The following is a 19,263-nucleotide window of genomic DNA, read 5'->3' as shown; positions in this document are numbered from 1 at the left end:
GCCTTTTCTCCTTTTGTACAGAAAGCCAGGGTGAAGGCTGAAACACTGATGTGCATGGCAGCTAGGATGGAGGAAGCACCGAGCTCAAGGATTTCACTGACAGTTCATCAAGATGAGCATTTTTCAGGTCAATTCTTAAAGGCTGTCTCCAAACCCTGCCATGTAGCCTAACTGCTGAAGTAGTAAAGGATAATCTCAAACCTAAAATGTTAGTTAGTTACTATATCATCTGCCAGCTGATGACAGCTTAATAAACTGGACACTGCTTATGACTCAAATGACTTACTGAAGTGGCAGACTGTGTACTTCCAACTTACTGCAGATGCTCAATAAGGAAAGCATCTGGATTATCATCTTCTTTACCTGGCACAGCTGCAGCTAGGAAGGGTAAGCACAGCTTTAGAAAACAGCAGCCTGCAGCTGCAGGTTCTAACCTGTAGGAGAGAGGTTACCCTTTCTAACTGACCTTCTTTCAGCTCCTAGACCAGCATGATTTGCTCCCTCACCTGGTTCCCCAAACTTGAACAAGGGTGGCAAAGGTTGCAGTAGTGAGCTGCAGTAAGGGAGTGGTTAAAGTGAACTTTCCCAGTTGCACTGGCAGCTGCCATCAGGACATTGTGTGTGAGTGGTCTAAGGAGGAAGCCATCAAATGCTTCCACCTCCCATACCAATAGCTCGTTTCAAGTTACTGTCAAGTTTCTGTATGTATTTTTAAAAATATAATGTGCATCCTGCACTCTGAGTTGATTCAAACATCTTGTCAAACTGTAGAAAACGCAGAATTACTTAACAGAACCAAATAGTATAAAACAGAGCCATGACTGTAGTGAGTCATGTAACCTGTCTCAGCCATGTGCCAAAGACTGTGAAATGGTTCCAGTGCTGAGACTTTCCTATATACTGGACATTGTCACAGTTCTGTACAGCCACCTTACATCAAGTGACCTTCATTTAAATGACTTTCAGGAAACCAGATGTTCATCAAGAGTAGTTTAAATTAGATAACAGTTTGTTACCTGCCCATCAGTTGTTCAAAGGTTCTTTCCATAACTTTCTGAATTCCAAGACGATCGATATCCCTCATGGAAAAATACTGGATGTCAAAGTTCTTCAAAATATAACTGTGAAAATAATTTTTTAAAAACAATCATTACTGGTTTAAGCTGGAATCTAGCAAGCCTTATGGACATGATTTCAAGCTCATTATTTCAGCCTTTACAAAAATCATTTGACCTAAACCAACTTACTATTCAGCAGGATCCACATCCCTCAAACCAATGTACACAATGTCAGATGCTGAAATGCAGGGCTTCAGCCAGGAAAAGCCAGGAAGTTGTGGTACCTGCAAGCAAAAGTTTGGTATTGGGTCAGTTAATACCTAACAAAATGCTATTTAATGCTTCCCTGAAAATTTTGTATTAATTTATAGCATCTTTCTAGATAGAGAAAATTCTGCATTTGGGGGTTTGGCTCATGTAATCAGTCCTTACCTTCACTCCTATGTCCAGCACAGGTAAAGTGATAGGACTTTATCTGATTTAAATGTTAATGGATGAAGTTTTTAACTCTTCCATATTTTCCAGTTCGAAGAGGAGGACTAAAAAGCCCAAATCCACAAGCAATAGGTAATTTGCATCAGTGAGTGTAACGAGGAATGCTAAAGTACATATCCAGACGTAGATCACACAGGGCACTTAATGGTGATGCTAAGGTGAAAGAATGAAAACCAAGACACCTTAGGAGAACTACCAAAGTCGTGCAGACTTACAAAGACAGTATTAAAGGTGGATAAATTCAAGTGGGAAGTTGAAAAAAAAAGAAAAAATAAAAGAGAGGAAAAAAGCAGGGCAAGAAGTTGGGCCTCCAGAGTGGGCTACATCATGCTGGCTTCTCATGCAGAATTGAAGTGAGTAGGTCAGGGACAGCATGATTATGAAGTCATAATTTTTCTGCTTTGGTAATTAAGTAGTCACAGCATGGAATTATAAAACCATTCAGTTAGTAATGCCTACTAATTTTAAGACTGATTTAAATCAACTCAGATTTCTGTTCTTTCAGCTCTGAAAATGGCTACAGCCAACTTAGCTGTCAAGCATCTAAAAGGTTTTGTTTCCCTCCTAGACTTCTCAGTTACTAATTATATTCTGATTACAATATTGGATGTTTTTAAGGGTTAACACACTCATAGCCATATTTAATTACATTGTGTTAAATTAGCACAGATTGTAAAAGTATTTGCTACTGTAGGACAATGACCTGAAACTTCTCCAGTCATAAATTAATAAAAAGGGATAAATGAATTGGAGACCACTAGGAAAAATAAATTCAGGTTTCAAAAATTAATTCTGCAGAACTCATCACCACACTATAAACTGAGCATAGTAATGATAATATTGTCAGATACTCTAGTATCAATGATTCAGTAGATTAAAGCTGCAATTACACCACTTTGTTTGTAAATAAATAAAATTGCATGTATTAACTGCCTTTGACAGGTTCTTTTCTTTGTTAAAATGGAAAAGGAGTTGCTGATAGTAAAGCCAGAGGTGCAGGCATTTTATGGGAAGGTATTAATAGCAGTTTGTGAGTTTGGATGGTTCCAGGAGCCCTGAAGCAGTCAGGAAAGAATGATAATTTTTTTTGTCCCATTATTGACTCAACTGCTGTACTGGATGAGAGTGAGAAGGTGAGCCACATGTATCCTGTACACAAAACAGTTTGCTCCAGAGTCAGAGGGACATTAGCCAGACAAACCATTGCCAAAGACACATTCTGCTACTGCTAAAGAGCTGTTTATAAATTCACAGTGGTGTAGAAGCCTTGTGCTACCAGCAGGACTCTGTTGGCTTTCCCCCCTCTAAACAGGAATACAGTAGGGTAAGAAAAACCCCAGGTGAGTGCACATGCCTGTTTGTGCAAGTGCACAGCCAAGCCTTGTGTGAGCGCCTTCTGCACGGGCATCTGCGCTGCTGGAGTTGAGGTGGGCTTGTGACAAGACCCCATAACCAGCACCATGCCTGAGTAGCTTGCCACTAAGCATAGCCTAATCCTATTCTCTCTTCACTACTGCTGCTCACAAGAAAGCTGCTCCCCCACTCACCCCAGAAAGCTTACAGGTTTTCTTTTAGCATGTCAAAAACGCCCAATAATTGTAAAAAAATTACTGCTTTTCTATGCTGCTCAAGAACTGGAACCCAGCAGACCAGTATCTCCTCCTTCCTCAGCTCTCATAGAACTTTAGTTTTTCCCTGTTCCCACCAAGCCATAAACTGTTCACCTTAGGTGAACCCTAAAATTCACAAAATTGTCTCTTTCTCTTCTTATCTCCCTTAAGAAAGTGTGTACAGTTGTCAAAAAGAAAAAAAAAGTATCTCCCTCTTTAACTTACAGGCAAAAAAGTAGAAGTACAGTAACCTTCTATATTAACCTTTTCACATTCAGGGGGTGTTCCAAAAAGCCACATTTAGTTTTGCATTACTTTGGGAATTCCAACACATCTGCAGAGACCACATAAGAATGACTAGAAAGAGTAAAGTATATAAAAGCACCAAACTTGTGGATGGAAATAATTCAAAAGAATTTGCAAGAGAAAAAGCAGAAGAGCTTTATGAGATGACTGCAGTATTGCCATGCTGAACAGGAACTGAGGCACTGGTATCTTCAGTAGCCATATAGATTTAAAAATACTTGTTCTTGCTTGGAAAGGGCATACTTCCAGCAGCACAGCACCCCAAATTAGTCAGAGAGAACTGAGAAATTTAGGAATAATAACAAGCAATGCAGAGTGCCAAAATAAAGCAGTCAGGTTTTCTGCAGCTCCAGCATCCATTCTCAAGATGCAGTTGCTGATCCTGCTCGCTCTCTCCAGCCTGAGCTTCAGCAGAAACAGATTGTTGTACCAAGGTCCCTGCTGCAGAGGCCTCGCTGTTCACTGCACGGTGCTGCAGGTCCCTGTACAGGGTGACACAGCCCACATAGGCCAGGCATGGTACGTAGGCCTTAGGTCAGCCTAAGGTTCAGCATCTTGACAGCAGCAAAAATGGGCCATGCACGTTCCCTGTGCCCCAGGAAACAGCTTTTTTGATAATTTAACCTCTTTTCCAAGAAAAAGGCTCTCTTTAAAAGCTCACTGCAAGCAGTTACAGCTGTTCTGATTTGTAATATTTACAGTAGAGCCAATGCCAGAGCAGCCAGTTAGGAGAGATCATACAGGAACAGCCCCTGTCAGGCCCCAAGGTTGTCAAAACACGGAAGAGCCAAACTAAGCAGAAGCAGCATGCAAGGTATGCAGGAACCAGCTGTTTCTGGAGGTGAGCTCAGCTTGCCTCTCACAGGCTGGGCTGAGGGGAGGTTCCTGCTCAGTTGGTAGCAGTGCTGCCATTGCCCAGCCTTGGCAACAACTCGTGACACAGGAGACTCACAGTCAGCTGTGTGCGGCTCACTGTGCAGCCCACGAGGGTGCTAACACAAAGAAAAGCTTTTTCTCATTCGTGTTTCTGTGTCTGTATCTGTGTTTATATGTGCTTGTGGCACTTGTATATATGTGTGCATGTATGTGCATATGTACACACACAATCATACATATATTTCTTTGTGCTCTGATAGAAAAGATCTGCACTTGCAGCAGGCAAGAAAGGACCCTACATCAGCAATGGTGCAATGCTCTGAGGTTGCCATGTAGGATAACTACAATCAGGATACTCACTTTATTTTGAAGCTCCCTCAGGAGAAATGAGAGAGGTTGTCCGTGGAGGCTTCCAGACTGAGTTGTGAGAGGCGTGTTGATATCAGCGTGTGCATCCACCCAGATCACTCCAAGGTGCGGGCACTGCCGTGCATGGCCACTGACAGAACCAAGTGCCAAGCTGGAAGTACAGTAATAAAGTCTTTAGTCACCGTTTCTCCTCCAGACAACTACAAGGACAATGGGAAGTCTCTCAGCTTCAGTCAGCCATGTTGTTACATTTCCACACATCAGACATCTGTGACAATAAAGGAAACATCCCATACGAACTGCATGGCATGCTGCTGCTGTGATTCCAGGAGGCCAAGTAACTATAAGGCTGTAGTGACAGATAAGCCAGAGCTTTCTGCTGTCACCCTTCCCACACACTTAATCTTCACCTGCTCTAGATCCAAATGCCCCAGAAAACCTAGCCTTTTTTTATTCTAGTCATGACACCTTCCCCCACAATTCCTTCTTACATGCACTACCATCTTAACCAATTCTCAGACCAAATGTTAGTGAAAAAGAGGAAAAAGATTCATTATGCAAGATCTATTGCAAAATTGTCTCGGTGTAGGCATTACAAACCTATCCTAGGATGTGATGGGCAAAAGAGACACGTCACTAAACATTCAGCAATAAAGAAACTGAGCAGTTCCCCTGAAGGAACCTGATGACTCAAACTTCCCCAAAGAGGAAAACTTTAGTTGTGTGTCTACACAACTGATCACAGGCCAGTCTGGAACTGGTCAGTACTGTCTGAGAAGGTCAGGTTTTTGTAGCTGCCTTCTATGTTCCCCTAAATGCCCAACCCTAAGGTGTTGCCAAGAAATGACCTCCCAGTTATTCACCCAGTCCCCTTGCTTTTTAAATTAAACTCTTGCACTCCAAGTGTCAACCTGCAGCATGAACCACTAATTGTTTTTAGGTCAGCTCACCTGTGATCACCTCCTAAAGTCACACATCTGTGTCCAGCAGCTACTGCTCTGCTCACTGCATCAGCCAGTATCTGGCTGGCCAAGCCCACCGACCGCGGATACAAAATCAGGTTGTTGTACAGTTCATCATTGGGAACTTGAGTGAAATTCAAATCTCCAAAGTCGTGCACTTGGCATCCTGGGAACACAGCAACAAAAGGAGAAAGTGACTTATTTAAATACCTTCCCAGGGAAATGCTCAAAACCATTTGGGCGAGTATAAAAGGAGCAACAAGAAAAGAATGGATCCATTTGACTATTTGCACAGGATGAAAACTCTCACAGCATTACAAATTAAAAAGTTTAGGACAATGCTATCAGCTTAAGACAGCTTTAATTTAGCAATGAGCTATGCTAATCATAAAAAGTAACTTAGAAAAAGTTTGGATCTTTAAAAAATTATTTAACTATAAATTCTAATATGAAAAATTATACTCTGCCTTGCCATCTTCTTTCCCATTTAGACAGATTTTATGCAGCCTCAAATAAGCTCAATTGCTCAAAGATGCTGAGGACTAGACATTTCACTAACTATACCTACAGTTATTTTACATTTTCAAGGCTCCCAAAAATCCAGGCACAAAAGTGCCAAGTAACAAGTAATATTATTTTCTTACAGTACTTCCAGGAAACTTCATGGAGGATTCACTTTGTTAGGAGAACCTGTCCATTTTCCCCAACATAAAATATTATAGAAGGCATTTTAATTCTGGGACTTTGATCCCAAAACTCTTAAGAGATCCTTTCATTGCTAGTTACAGCTTGATTGGCTGTTGACCCTGAGAACATTCTGGGTGTAAAACTCAGCCTTTCCTCTCAGAGACTCAATTTGACATAGGCCTCTCACTGCAGGCTCTGATGGGGGCAGTAAGGGCCCCAGGGTATTTACAGCTACATCAACAGTGGCTTAATAAGACCACCCTGAATACCAGTCATGTTCTTCAGAATCACTAGTCTGTTTGCAGTTCAAAGCATCCAGGCCAGGGCTTGACATTTTGCCTTTAGCCATGCTTAATGGAGCAATTTGAAAAATTTAAGGCAGGTCAACATGAAGAAACAGCCTACTTGGGTTCTGTGTTCCTGCTTAATTTCCGCTAGTCTAATGTCTAGGAAACTGGCTCTGGGAATCTGCTCTGTGGATATTCCATAAAAGCATAGTTGAGAAAACACATGACTTCTTTATATTTTAAAAGAATTTTGACTGGTGAAATGAACAAAGGAAAGTTAGTGAGTCGCTTGTGTAGATTTGGTTCTGGGAAATGGGCAAGCATACATTTTATAGCAGGGCCCTCAGTGGGCAGATGTTGGGGTATTTGCAGATGAGCATGTCAGCTGAGCACAGCTGCTCAAGGAAGGATTGAATAAATGTCTTAGCAACTCTGAGAAAACACATTCTCTGCAGTGTCTTAAAGCAGTAAGCAGGACCATGACATGACATACCACTCCCTGCTTTTCAGAAGGCAACACAGGTACCCAACTGCTTTTTTCCCCTCCTGTAGACAATACCTAATTAAGCAACAGGATGAAAGCTCTGGAATTTTGAGCCCATTTTGTTGAAATTTGAATGTGCTGACTTCTGACCACTACATTTTCTACCCTCTGTTTATTTTGGTGTTGTGCAGAAGCAGAAAAATGTTGCGAGTTCCAAGATGGTCAGTAAATGTTAAAAGTTAATTTTTATTTTTTTTTTTAATTTGTGTCATCCTGAAAGGCTACTTCTGCCATGTATGCATATTGCTACACATTTCAGTATTTCAAAGATTGATGAAAGTACTTGAGCATGCCAGGGAGACAAGTTTTGGAAGTAAGACTTCAATGGGTTTATCAAGACCTTTTGGAGATGCTCTTGTACAAGGGAATAGTGCCTTTGATCTAATACCTCTGACATGTGTGTGAAACATCTGCAGCCAGGAGCCATGTGCAGTGAGTTGCACATTGGAGGACAACACATTACAGTGTAATGGAAGCAAGGACAACTTAGGTTTTGCTCTTTCCTACAGGGCATACAAGCACATGGCAGTATTTTTACCCATTAAAGGATGAAAACCAACTTCCTTTAATTCAATGAGAAAGTTCTACCTTCAGACCAGTATAAAAAGATCCAACCATGCCATCATTCCTTGCACTTGAAGGAATCCGTTAAAATTCTCCAGGTTATGCTCAAGGCAGGCCACACATGGGAGTTTCAAGGAAGTGTGCTTGGAGAAGCAGCAAGTGTTTAATGATTTCTGCTTTACCCATCCCACCTCCAAATTCCCATGGTGGGGAAAAAGACTTGGTTCAGCTTCTGAATAAAAAAACCACATTTGTTTCTTAGGATCACATCAGGTTTATATACCTTAACACTTTTGTGGTCCAGAGTTCTGCAGTCTTGTCCACTTTTTTTGAGCACATGGTACTTATAATTCCCTCTAATTAGTTTTATAGAAAAGCCTAATGTCTGTTAAAGACAATAGATGCCTTCAATTTTTGTTACCATCTTCTAAAGTTCAGATAGGGTTCATGAACCTTGTACCAGTTTTCTTTTCCCAGCTTTGTGCATCCCTTTTCTCTAGGCCCACTGTTTTTATGTGCTTGCAGAGGACAGCTCAGGTTTCCCAGGGTGATAAGGAATGTTTTCAGCCAGCTATCCAAAGGCTATCTGCTTAAGATACAATTAATCTCAGAAGTACACGCTAATCCAATACTCAAACTTTTTTTACAATTATTTCTTTTAATGGTGCCTAGTGTTTTGAAAACTGCAATTAAATGACCTTAGGGCAAACGGAAAGCTTAGTGCACAGAGAAAGAAATTCACAGTACTCAGATATGCCATGTATCCCAAAGTGTGGGAAGTGTATGTGCTTGTGTACACACAGTTTTTCAAATAACCAGGTGCTAGAGAAATCAACATGCACATTTGTATTAATGGTACTGAAGAAAAACAGTTTAATATATCAATAAATATTTTAATAATTTGACATAGTTTATATTTAGAATCTCAGCTACTAGTCTAAAACTTAAAGACCTGAATTGTTTTCCATTTCATCTGCCTGCTTGTACATAGATTTAAGTTTATTTCTGCAATCAAAGCTCTCTCATCTACATTATTTTTGCAGAGAAATTGTTCAATGGATAGACATGCTGTACTACTGTGCAGTCTAGGGGATTTTGCTGTTATTTGGCCATTAATGAAAGATTTTATAATCTACCTTACCAAGCAACATCCACTTTCTTTGGTAGCTGGGACATTCTATTTTATATAGATACTAATACTTATAAACAAATCAGCTTTTTAAATCATGTTTACATGAATTAAATGTTTAAATGCAACATGAAAGTTAACATGAATATATGGAGCCTTTTAAAAGGCAGTAGATTGAAGTTCTGAAAAGTAGAAAAAGCTATTGGCAGATCGGAAAGCCAGCTTCCTTACATTCATTAGCAAGCACAGCATCCACACCATTTGCCAGTGAAGCAGATCAGGTCTAGCCAGGATTAAAGTTCATTTAAATTGAAACATATGATAAGTACCATACAGTACTTAAGGAGTAAACAGTACAGACATTTTGCTAGTATCTAAAGAATATGAAATTAAATGTGATCAAAAGTCTTTTGTTCACACTTTCAAGCCCTTACAGAAATTACTTTCAAATGAAAAATATATTATGTTTGATTCATCAGTCAATTATCAACAGTGCAGGAAATTCATACCAACCAAATATATACAAGTCAGGTCCACCAACACTCTGGCTCAAGCAGACATCCCTTTTTGAAGGGAGGAGAAAAAAAAAAGCAGGCCTGAATAATCTATTTCTGTTCCAGAAGCTTGAAAGAGATACAAGGGAGATAAAGGTGTCCATCTGAGTAGGAACACGCAGCATAGTTACATAACTGACATGTGCATATGCACAAAAGTCCTGTCAGAATCAACGAGCAGCGTGCATGGAGAGGCAGCATCTACAGCTTAGGAGTGCAATCCTCAGTGGTTCAATGCCCCACCTCTGTCATCAACAGAGGTGCCTGGGGCACATTTCAGACAAAAAATTAATAAATTAGCTCAAAATAGTTTGTACAGTAGATCATTCCCAGGTTAATTTCTTTTGACCAGAACAGGTTAGGGAAAGATCACACAGGCATTCAACCTGCAGACCAGGGGATGGACAGCTGTCATTTATCCAGCCTGCACAGCCAGAACCTTACTTGCATCACAAATCCTTATTTTTCCTACTTAGGAGTCTTAGACTTAAAATATTAAAAAAAACCCCAACAACAACAAAAATATACAAAAAAAAAAACCCAAAAAAACCTCATCCACAAACCTACATAAAAAAACCAAACCAAAACAAACCACCAAACAAAGAAACCCCAACAAATTAAGTATGGACTTGAGAAAACAGTTCTCTGCATGCCTTTTCAAATAAGCTATTAATGTATCACTCATGCTCAACTCAGTGATGCTTATAACTGGGACATACGATGTCTTTTAGCAAGCTGTATGACAAGTCTGAAGTTCACTTTCTACCATAAGGAAAATACACACAGTAGCCAGCAGCTGCTACAGTAATTTCCCTGCAGAGATTTAGAGAATTTTCTTCTGTAAAAACAGGCAGCTCATGTCAGGTGGCATTTAACTGGAAAACATGTGGGCAGCAGCAGCAGGGAAAGCCTGCCCCCAATCCTCCTCTACTAGGAAATTGCACCAGCAACAGAAGCAGCAAACTGATAGTAGGAGATTCAGCTTTCCAAACCCAGGCTGTTTGCTGACATTGCCCCATAGCACATTCACATAATGAATATAACAGCTCTGCAAGGCAGCAAATGGGAATTGGAACAAAAGCACAAGGAATATGGGACAGAAGTGATCTCACAACACTGCTGGTTTACACTGGGTATTTGTGAACTGGACATTAAAAAAACCAAAGCCTAAATTAATGGGAAAAATAAATCCTCTTCTGGATGAACTACTGTCAAAGGAATCTGGAAATCCCACAGTTACTAGACCTTCTTTCATACTATGTTGTATAAAGCTGCTCACATGAAAGCATCACACCTGCAAAATGTTTTCTCAGATTATAGCACCATTTACTAAATCACCACACAGAAAGGCTTTTTGCGATGCAATGACTATTATGAACACGTTTGTAGGCAAACTTAACATTTTACTTCCCATGAATGAAACCAAGTTACCATCCTCCTTTTCAGTATAAAACCATTGGCTTATGGTGGGGACTTTGCAATCCTTTCTCAGAGACATTGTCAAAATGTTACACAACAGCAAACAAATGATTCAATTCATTATGACCAGTGCATCCTGAAGCTTTTTTTCTATAAAGGCAGTTGCAACCCTCCAGAATTATCCAGGATGTGTGTGTTACAAGTACACAAACAAAATGCATACTTTCATTTTACATGAATAGGAAATTAGGCTAACAGGGTTCCCACTGCAAAAGACAGACTTCAGCAGCCTAATTTAATCATAACCCTCTTGCTAAGAAGTTCATTACACAGCACCTACTTCTCTTTAAACCGAATAGGTATCTGCTGGAAGAAATCCACTGGATACATAGTTGATGGCTCAATAGATACCTGTCAGCTCTAAAATTTCACTCCCTAAAAGGCAAGTTCTCGTTTGAGCAATTCCCATCCTTTTATTTGAAATTTTGAAAGGTCTGGTTTAAGACAGTCTCTGTACCTGTACACATTTTAAAAGCTTCATCTCCTACAAAAGCAAAAAGCAAACTCAATTCCAGCTGCTCCCCAAGTCTGTAGTCAAGATGTCCCTTGCATAAAGTGAGCCAAAATGTATTTTTCCAACCCCAAATCGAGCAGCCACTTTATTTCCCTTTGAAAACTGCTTATAACTTTAATCTCTTATGAAATGCACTTGACCTTAAGAGGTCTTCAAAAACGTCAGTCTGAGGTGTTGGGAAACATTTGCACTGTGGCTTGCATCAGAGAGAAGGGTGCAGCTATTGCGTCTGCCGCACCACCACCAAGCCCTGCACATGTTCTAATTCCCTTCAAATAAGCTTAACCCAGACACAGTTCCTGACAGCAAGAACACAATGGGGCACTTACAGCAATGAGGATCATTATAGCAAAAGAGATTTCCTCAACAATAAGCACCTTGTGCTTTAGATTGTTACAGAAGTAAACTGTTATTGCATTAGTTAACCCACGCAGGTAACACTTGAGAGGGAGAGCAGAATAGAGATTACTGAAATTCTCTTCCTCCCTCTTAACCAGAAACTGACATCAGACCATTTCTTCATATAAAAAAGAAAGATCTGGTGGGTTGTTGGTCTGTGGGTTTGATGGGGGTTTTTTGTATTTAACTTCAGTATTTCATTCCCTGCTTTTCAGCAGGTGGTGTTATAACAGAAATTTCCACCTTTCATCCAAAAACAGTCTCCCATACCATATTCACATGAGCATACACCTGCCACAGGTATCTTGGTCTTGTGAGTCCACAATGAGATATGGGATTAAAGTTCTAAATAAGAAAGCAAAAATAGATCATGTGTAGTCTAAAGCAGATCAAAACCCAACTCATTACCTAATTTTTCCTCTGACACCTCCCTTTGTGCCTCCCCTAGTAATTCCACTCCTTCAACAGAATTAAGTTAAAAAATAAACCAGGATGTGATCTAAATGTACTCCAATCCAGAGAGAATTATATAGGTGCAGAAATTCAGATAAGTCATGTATTAAAACTAATTTATAATATGAAAAGATCTAACATGAAGGCTATCCCTATAAATAAATAATAAAAAAAAAAAAAAAACAAAACCCCCAAGAGATCTGTTCATTGGTCATTGACTCTAGTCTCCCTTTATTTAAAGGCTAGGAAGAAATAATCAATTCAGGTTTTCCTGATCTTCACCAGCATAGCTTTATTTTCAAAGGTATTTAAACTGACATGCAGAACAATTACAGTTAAAGCACCAAGTGACATTTACCCCAAATTCACAAAGATTCTTTTAAAGCCAATTTCATAGAGTGCAACCTCGAGTATGCACCAGCCAAATAGGAGAGGGAAAAACAAACATCAAATCAATGGCTGACACAAAGTTTTCATTCCAAAGTAGATTGTGTACTCCATCAGCATGGGGAAGGGAAGAGTATCAGAACCAACTGACTGCAAGGACTGCCCTGACTCTGTATTTTTAGTGTTGGCATTTTTCCACTGACTTCCAGGGCTGCTTGTAATCATGCAAATATCGAAGGTACAACATTCAAAAGAATAAACCACAACTGCGGAGCACAGTAATTCACACTCCCCCAGGGGAGCTTAGCCACCCCTGCTCAAGGCAAGACAGCCAATGAGGTCTGTTAGGAAGAAGCAACCTAAAAACAGCCTCAGTGGAGGCCTCCTCAAAGCAGCTCTCCTCCAAAACCCCAGCAGGGCTCCTTCTGCCTGCCAGGTCATCAGAGCCAGTTCCTGGCTGCTTTCCATCACAGAGTAGAGCAGCACCTGCCCTTGATGCATTCTGACAACTGGCATAATTTCAAAGACTCATTGCAAATGCCAGTTACAATCAGCCCCTTTGGCCATGCTTTGATTTTTGACAAACCACTGCTCTTTGAAGGTAACCAATCATGGCTAATCCACATTTGAGAGGTAAACAAGAATAGCAGAGTCTCATGGATCTTTATCTCTGTATAAATAAAAACAGGTAATGAAGTCTAGTTCCAGAAATAAGTTGCAGTACTACATAAGTATGTTGTACTGATATTATTAAACAAAAGTGTTTGGGCATGCTTGTGTCCAAAGGGGACACAAGGGAAAGGGGACTGCCATTTACCCATTCTGTTTCAGGGGGAAAGGAGGGGAGGGGGTGTTCCTGGATAAAAAAAAAAAATGCATTCCTATTTCTGCTTTGTAGGGAAAAAGAATTTGCTGTTAGTCTGACCTCCTTATGCTATATCCAAACTGATTTTTGTTCCTGAGAATGTTCCTAGCAAATAAATATTTAGCTTTGACAGTACTAGCACCAGAGGTGAACAGAAATAAAAAAGACATGAACAGCAGCATTTCTTACCTCAACAATGCAGAGATCTAACTAAACAACATGCTGCTTAAATGCCAGCAGTTATTTAGAATTTTGCTTGTCTCCCACTTTATCAACAGCAGAAAACTAACTCAAAAAAAGCCAGATCTTGATGTTAGCTATATAACTAATTTAGACTTTATTGGAATTCTAGAAATTAGAGATATTTGATTGGCTCTACTAATGTCTTTATAAGTTTAAAATACTGAGTTTTGAAGAGGAACAACTGAGATAAAAGCTAGTGCAAAAGAAAGCTAAAATCAAATTCAAGAATCCATTCCTGACAGATTTTGTTTCTAACATGTAAATCCAATCTTAGTTCAAATACAGGGTAAGCAGAATAGTACAGTTTATCAAATGATTCAGGGATATAGGCAACTCTTTAAACACATCTACTGGATGGACTGATGAATGTTATTTCCCCAAAAATGCAGCTGCAACTCTTGCCAGTTGACATCTGCTGAATCCCAGCATCTATACTTTTTAATGCATAATTGGTGCATAACTAAAAAACTATCTTCCTTCTAAACTCTTTACTGAAGAAGATTTAGATGGACAAAGAGGAGATATGTAGAAGCAGCTGCCTCATGATTTATTGAGACTGATACTAACCATATGAGCTATCTTGGTGAAGAAGCAAAGTTGAATTGCTATTTCTGGAGCAGATGTCAATAGGAGTCCAATGGTTTTGGGCAAAGCAGTAGTGTGACTCCAGAGACACGGGGATTAACAGCTCCATGCCCCTTTTAGAGGAGGTTACTCCTTTCTGAGTCACTACACTGACCTCATGAAACCTATTACTGAAGAACTTTTTCCCAGTCAAACAGAAGAATGGCGATATGATGCTCATTCTCTCTGACACGTGTAGTTCCAGTCTGTGTGTAAGCCACATGTCTCTGCAGTTCACCAACTGGTCAAGACAGCAACTCAGATTCAAACTTCGCTAATCGATTCTACAGTAACCCAAATCCAAGCTTGACTAAGCTCAGTAACCCAGCTGCATGAAGTTCTAAATAAAGACCAAAAAAAAAAAAGTAATTCAACAATCAACAACAGTCAACACACAAGAATAAATACTTGGGAAGAAATCTTACACTAAAGTTGTTCCCATGCCAGCAGCAGCACAGGTGCTCTAAGTCACCCCAAAGGCTGCAGTAAGACACAGTAGCTATCTGTTTAGTATAAAACTGAGTAAGGCCTGTCCTCAAGTAAGAGGACTAGGCAAAACTCTGGATTGAAGTTTGATCAGATTCTCTGCCAAATCTGCAGCAAACGGGAAAGGTCTAAGAAATTCTCACTTCAAAAAACTTCATATTTTGCACCTTCAGCAGCTTATGCATCTGCCACCTATCTTCCCCACTCGTAGCCAACAAAAACCTGAAAGCTTCCACACATTGCACCCTTTTCTGCTTACTGTAAGAGCAATACACATCCCTATGTGCTTTGCACCCTTTTCTCCCCCATACCAATGAGTTGTGGGTCTCTGTTTTCACGTAGCACTTTCACTTCTTTGGCAAGATGTCCTTTAAGGTGATAATATTTTAATTTCCCTTAGGAGAAGAAGCAAAGCCAAAAGCCAAACATCACCAAGGTGAATAAAAATCCCCACAGGCAGAGTAAGTTATATTTTAATTAACTCATGCTAAACACATCCTCTGCTTTTGGCTTGGGAGATGGACCCCTGCGCTACAGTAACTCTTCCTAAGTACACCTTGAGGTAATGGTGTTCTCTCTGCTTCAAGCAAGGGATAAAAGTCAAATTGGTGGCTCAGATTCATCTCTATGACAGTCTGGTACAGAGTAGGAACAAGGTCTGCCTCTGTGCTCTGCTCGGATTTCAGCCTAAGCATAAACAAGCAGTTCACAGGCAGTCGTTACTTGAGGCAGCCAAGAAGTTACTATACCATGTGGGTATGGTCACAGAATCTTTCAAGGGAGGGAACCCCCCCAAAAAACAGAAATTGGAATAGAAGCTCAGAACACTGCAATAGGACTATGAAAGAACCAAAATTAGGATAGGGTCAAAGGAAAAATAAAATTCCCTTCCCAAATACACCAGCCAGTGAAAGCAAAGTGCAAAACAATGCAAAAAGTGCAAACAAAAGTTTTGTGTTCTCACTCTTTCTGATATGGCTGGAGCACTATCAACAGAAGTCATTTAATAAGGCAGACAAACATCTGAAAAGCCATGTGCCTGCTTCATATTCAAAGTAAAAAACAAACTCAATGCGTGCACCTTATATCCAAATGCTACCTTTTAGAGGACCCTCCAGAGCACCTTCATTTTATACAGGTCAAGTTGAACCTTAATTACAAATGTAAAATGAATAAATCAAAACTTTAAATAAATAAACTTCGAAATTTCAGGCAAACAGAAGAGTCTGATCACCAAAAATTTCTTCTACTTGAAAGATGGTGAGGGCAATTTTCAGAGTTACTGTTAATGCAGAGGAATACTGCCTCTTTCCCCCATATGTATTTCTTTAGATGGCCCAGAATCCAGCCTCACCCTTGTACTGGGAAGCATCATTCCACATTTCATACCTGGTTTCAAACTTGTAATGACAAGGAAAATCAAGTTTATAGCATTCTTTCATATCCAAGCATGGAATGGAGGCATGTAACAAGCACTTTTCATATGCACCCACATACACAGACCCTGTGGTCACAAATGCTTGAGAACTAGCCAGTACAGATGAAGAAGCCCTGTATCTTAAACAAATGTTTTGGATTTTTTTTAAAAGGAGAAGCCTGGACTGCTGCAGTATAACTTGCCTGTTCCTGGAAAACAAACAAGAACCCATGAAAATTAATAATTCTTATAATAAAACATAAATGGAATATACAAATTAATAATTAGAATCATACTGTGGCTCCATTCATACTGTGGCCTTCTCAAAAGTATGAGCAGAAAATTCATAGTGTTAGAAAGACAAAGAAAGCAGCTAAAAGTTATACTGCCAGTTCAGCATACCACAGGACTCCAAGTAATGGCACTGTTACAACAGTACTGCAGCCAAAGCTATCCTGGCATCCCAGGGAAGAAAAAAATAAGCAGCCCACACATAAAAACAATCATTTGTTAAGTTTCCATGAAGAACAAATGTGTACAGTACAAAAGGCTACATGGCAGCATCCTCCTCCATCTACCACCCTCCCCTCAAGCAAATTGTCTTTGCACCACTCCTCTGTGCATGCTGGTGACTGTCACGGTTTCAGAATGGGCCCTCACAGCAGAACCTGTTCTTAAAAGGGCTACAGAGATCTACGCAGCAATAGACATCAACACCACCTTAAAAAACAAACCAACCCCACCCCAGTAGAAAAACATGCCAGCAATAGGAAATTGCAACCACAGAAGGAAGAAATCCCAGAGCCTCTAAAAATTGTAAGGGAACCGCAAGAAAATATCTCCATACGCACAACCAACTAATGAGTAAAAAACCTATAAGAAACTAAGCAGTGAAAGTATTTTTAAAATTTAGTTTAGCTTGCTTCATTTCTATCCCCATAACATTTTGATAAGAGAATCCAGAAAGGGCTTGAATTTTCTTTCCTTTCTACCTTTTACAAGCTCCTATTGAAGTGGGCGCATGTCAGGCAAATGAGAGAGCTTTTTCTTCTAGTTTTTAATTTTGTTGGGTTTTGTGGGTTTGGGGTTTTCCTCAAAGAATCCTTACAAAGTGGAAACATTAGCTCTGAACCACTTGAAAGAGAACCCCAAGCCTTCCAGTATAAAATTCTGTTATTGATACAAAATTATATGCTGCCTACAGTCTTATTTAAAAGAGCATCCTCCTCTCAAACCTAGCAATTTGTTAGTTTCAAATAAACTTTAGGCTCAGTAACTATTCCAGTACAAAGAACCTCTCTTAGATGCCCTCTTCCACATTTGTTGAGATTATACATCGTGTTCACTAGAATTCAAGTGTTGTCGAAGATGGCTAGTGTCTGTACTTTGCACAAGACAAGAGAGGAAAAGAATATCTACTCATTTATCTGCCAACTGGGACTTCTCAGCTTGTGAATAATAAGATATGCAGGGTAAGCCTACAGGGCTGCACAGAACAATTGCTTCTGTTTTGAAGAGTTCTTACAACTCAGAATAAAATTGCTAGAGGGTTATTAGGCAATTATCTCTGTATGCATCTAAACTCCACTGACACTAACCACCCAGGGAGCAGATATTGGCTCTTTCTGAGGTCTGGTCCTGCAATCCATCCCCATCACACCACTTTCAGTTAAACATTTTAGATTAAAGATTCTCCAAGATACAGCTCAGCTTTTCAAGTTTCTATCCCTCGTGTCCTGTTTCTAATAACTGTGGTACAGCTTTCTGCAGGTCTCAGCTTGTGGAAGTAATAGATGTGAGATGCTGAATCACAATTAATCTCATGGGTTTGCTAGCACAAAAAGACCAGAAACAGCCCATTCACAGAGTGATGTTTGCAAGCGTTTTCAAAGACTTCAGACAAGACCTCATACATAAAGCTGAGGACTTCTCCAGAAAATTCTGAACTTCATCACCTGGAAGCATACGAATCTTTTAGGAACAAACTGGTAACGAACACAGGAAGAAAACATAAAAACACAAAAGAAAAAACCAAAACAAAAAACAAAACCCCAAAACAAAATAAAACAAAAAAGCAGAGCCGACACCATGTGATAACCCGAGGATCACAGTTACTTGTGTGGATGCCCTGAGAGCACAGAACGATTTAAACAGGCTCTCACTTCCCCGGCTGCCCTGGAGTCAGCACGGGAACAGCAGACGCTCCATGTGCCGGTGCCGCGCTCGCTGTGCCAGCGCGGGCGGCTCGCGGTGCGTCCCGCTGCTCCGGGCCGCCGGAGAGCATCGCGCCCGGGGAGCCGGGACCACCGGCCGCCCTTTGTTCCGGGGAGCCCCGCAGGGCCCGGTGCGGCTCCTCCCGGTGCGGAATGCGACAAGCCTCTCCCTGCCGACACCGCTCAAGGCTGCGGGCATCGCCGGCGCCGGGGCTCGGTGCGTTCCGTGAGTCACTAGAGGCAGGAGCCGTCTGCCCCCGCCCGCAGCGAGCGGCTGAGTCACTCTGCCCCGAGAGGGGAGGGGGGCGATGCGGGCAGCCCCGCAGCCCCCGCCGCCACCCGCGCCCCGCCCGCCGCGCTGTGCTCACCGAGCCCGGCCAGCCGCTCCACCAGCCCCGCGGCGCGGAGGGTAGCGGGGCCGTGGTCCACTCCCCGCCGTTTCTGCGAGACAAAGAGAGGGGGAACGCGTCAGACAGCGCTGCCCGCAGCCAGGTACCCAAGCCCCATCGAGAAGGGGGAGCCGGGGGAACCGGGCGACCGCGGCACCCGGCGTCCCCCGCGATGCCCACCTGGCCCCTGGAGAGCGGGGCTCCCACCACCGCCACGGAGTGCGCCCGGCGGCGCGGCGGAAGAGCGGCGCGGGGCTGGGCGCGGAGCAGACGAGCGAGCGGCCCTCGCAGGGCCATGGCGGGGCGATGCTGCCGCGCCGCCCGCGCCCCGCTCTCTTCAGCGCTGCGCGCCG

At 41.5% G+C, this 19,263-nt stretch overlaps 2 protein-coding genes across 2 annotated transcripts in view; one reads left to right on the top strand and one right to left on the bottom strand.

The window, feature by feature from the left end:
* VTI1B (vesicle transport through interaction with t-SNAREs 1B) overlaps positions 1–1,010 on the top strand; it is a 13,962-nt gene extending 12,952 nt beyond the window's left edge. The window contains exon 7 of the transcript XR_009279759.1: positions 22–1,010. The gene's annotated coding sequence lies outside the window, so the exon portion shown is untranslated. The remainder of the gene's footprint in view (positions 1–21) is intronic.
* Positions 1–19,263, bottom strand: part of ARG2 (arginase 2) — a 20,959-nt gene extending 1,696 nt beyond the window's left edge. The window contains exons 1-6 of the mRNA XM_058859113.1: positions 19,091–19,263; positions 18,890–18,962; positions 5,665–5,842; positions 4,706–4,865; positions 1,248–1,342; positions 1,017–1,121 (exon numbers count right to left, since the gene is read on the bottom strand). Coding sequence (XP_058715096.1) covers positions 1,017–1,121; positions 1,248–1,342; positions 4,706–4,865; positions 5,665–5,842; positions 18,890–18,962; positions 19,091–19,207 — 728 coding nt within the window. The 5' untranslated portion in view covers positions 19,208–19,263. The remainder of the gene's footprint in view (positions 1–1,016; positions 1,122–1,247; positions 1,343–4,705; positions 4,866–5,664; positions 5,843–18,889; positions 18,963–19,090) is intronic.

This window comes from Poecile atricapillus, chromosome 1, assembly GCF_030490865.1.
Source record: "Poecile atricapillus isolate bPoeAtr1 chromosome 1, bPoeAtr1.hap1, whole genome shotgun sequence".
Classification (NCBI taxonomy): Eukaryota; Metazoa; Chordata; class Aves; order Passeriformes; family Paridae; genus Poecile; species Poecile atricapillus.
The sequence above is the reverse complement of the archived record's forward strand: the minus strand, read 5'-3'. Positions and strand labels throughout refer to the sequence as shown.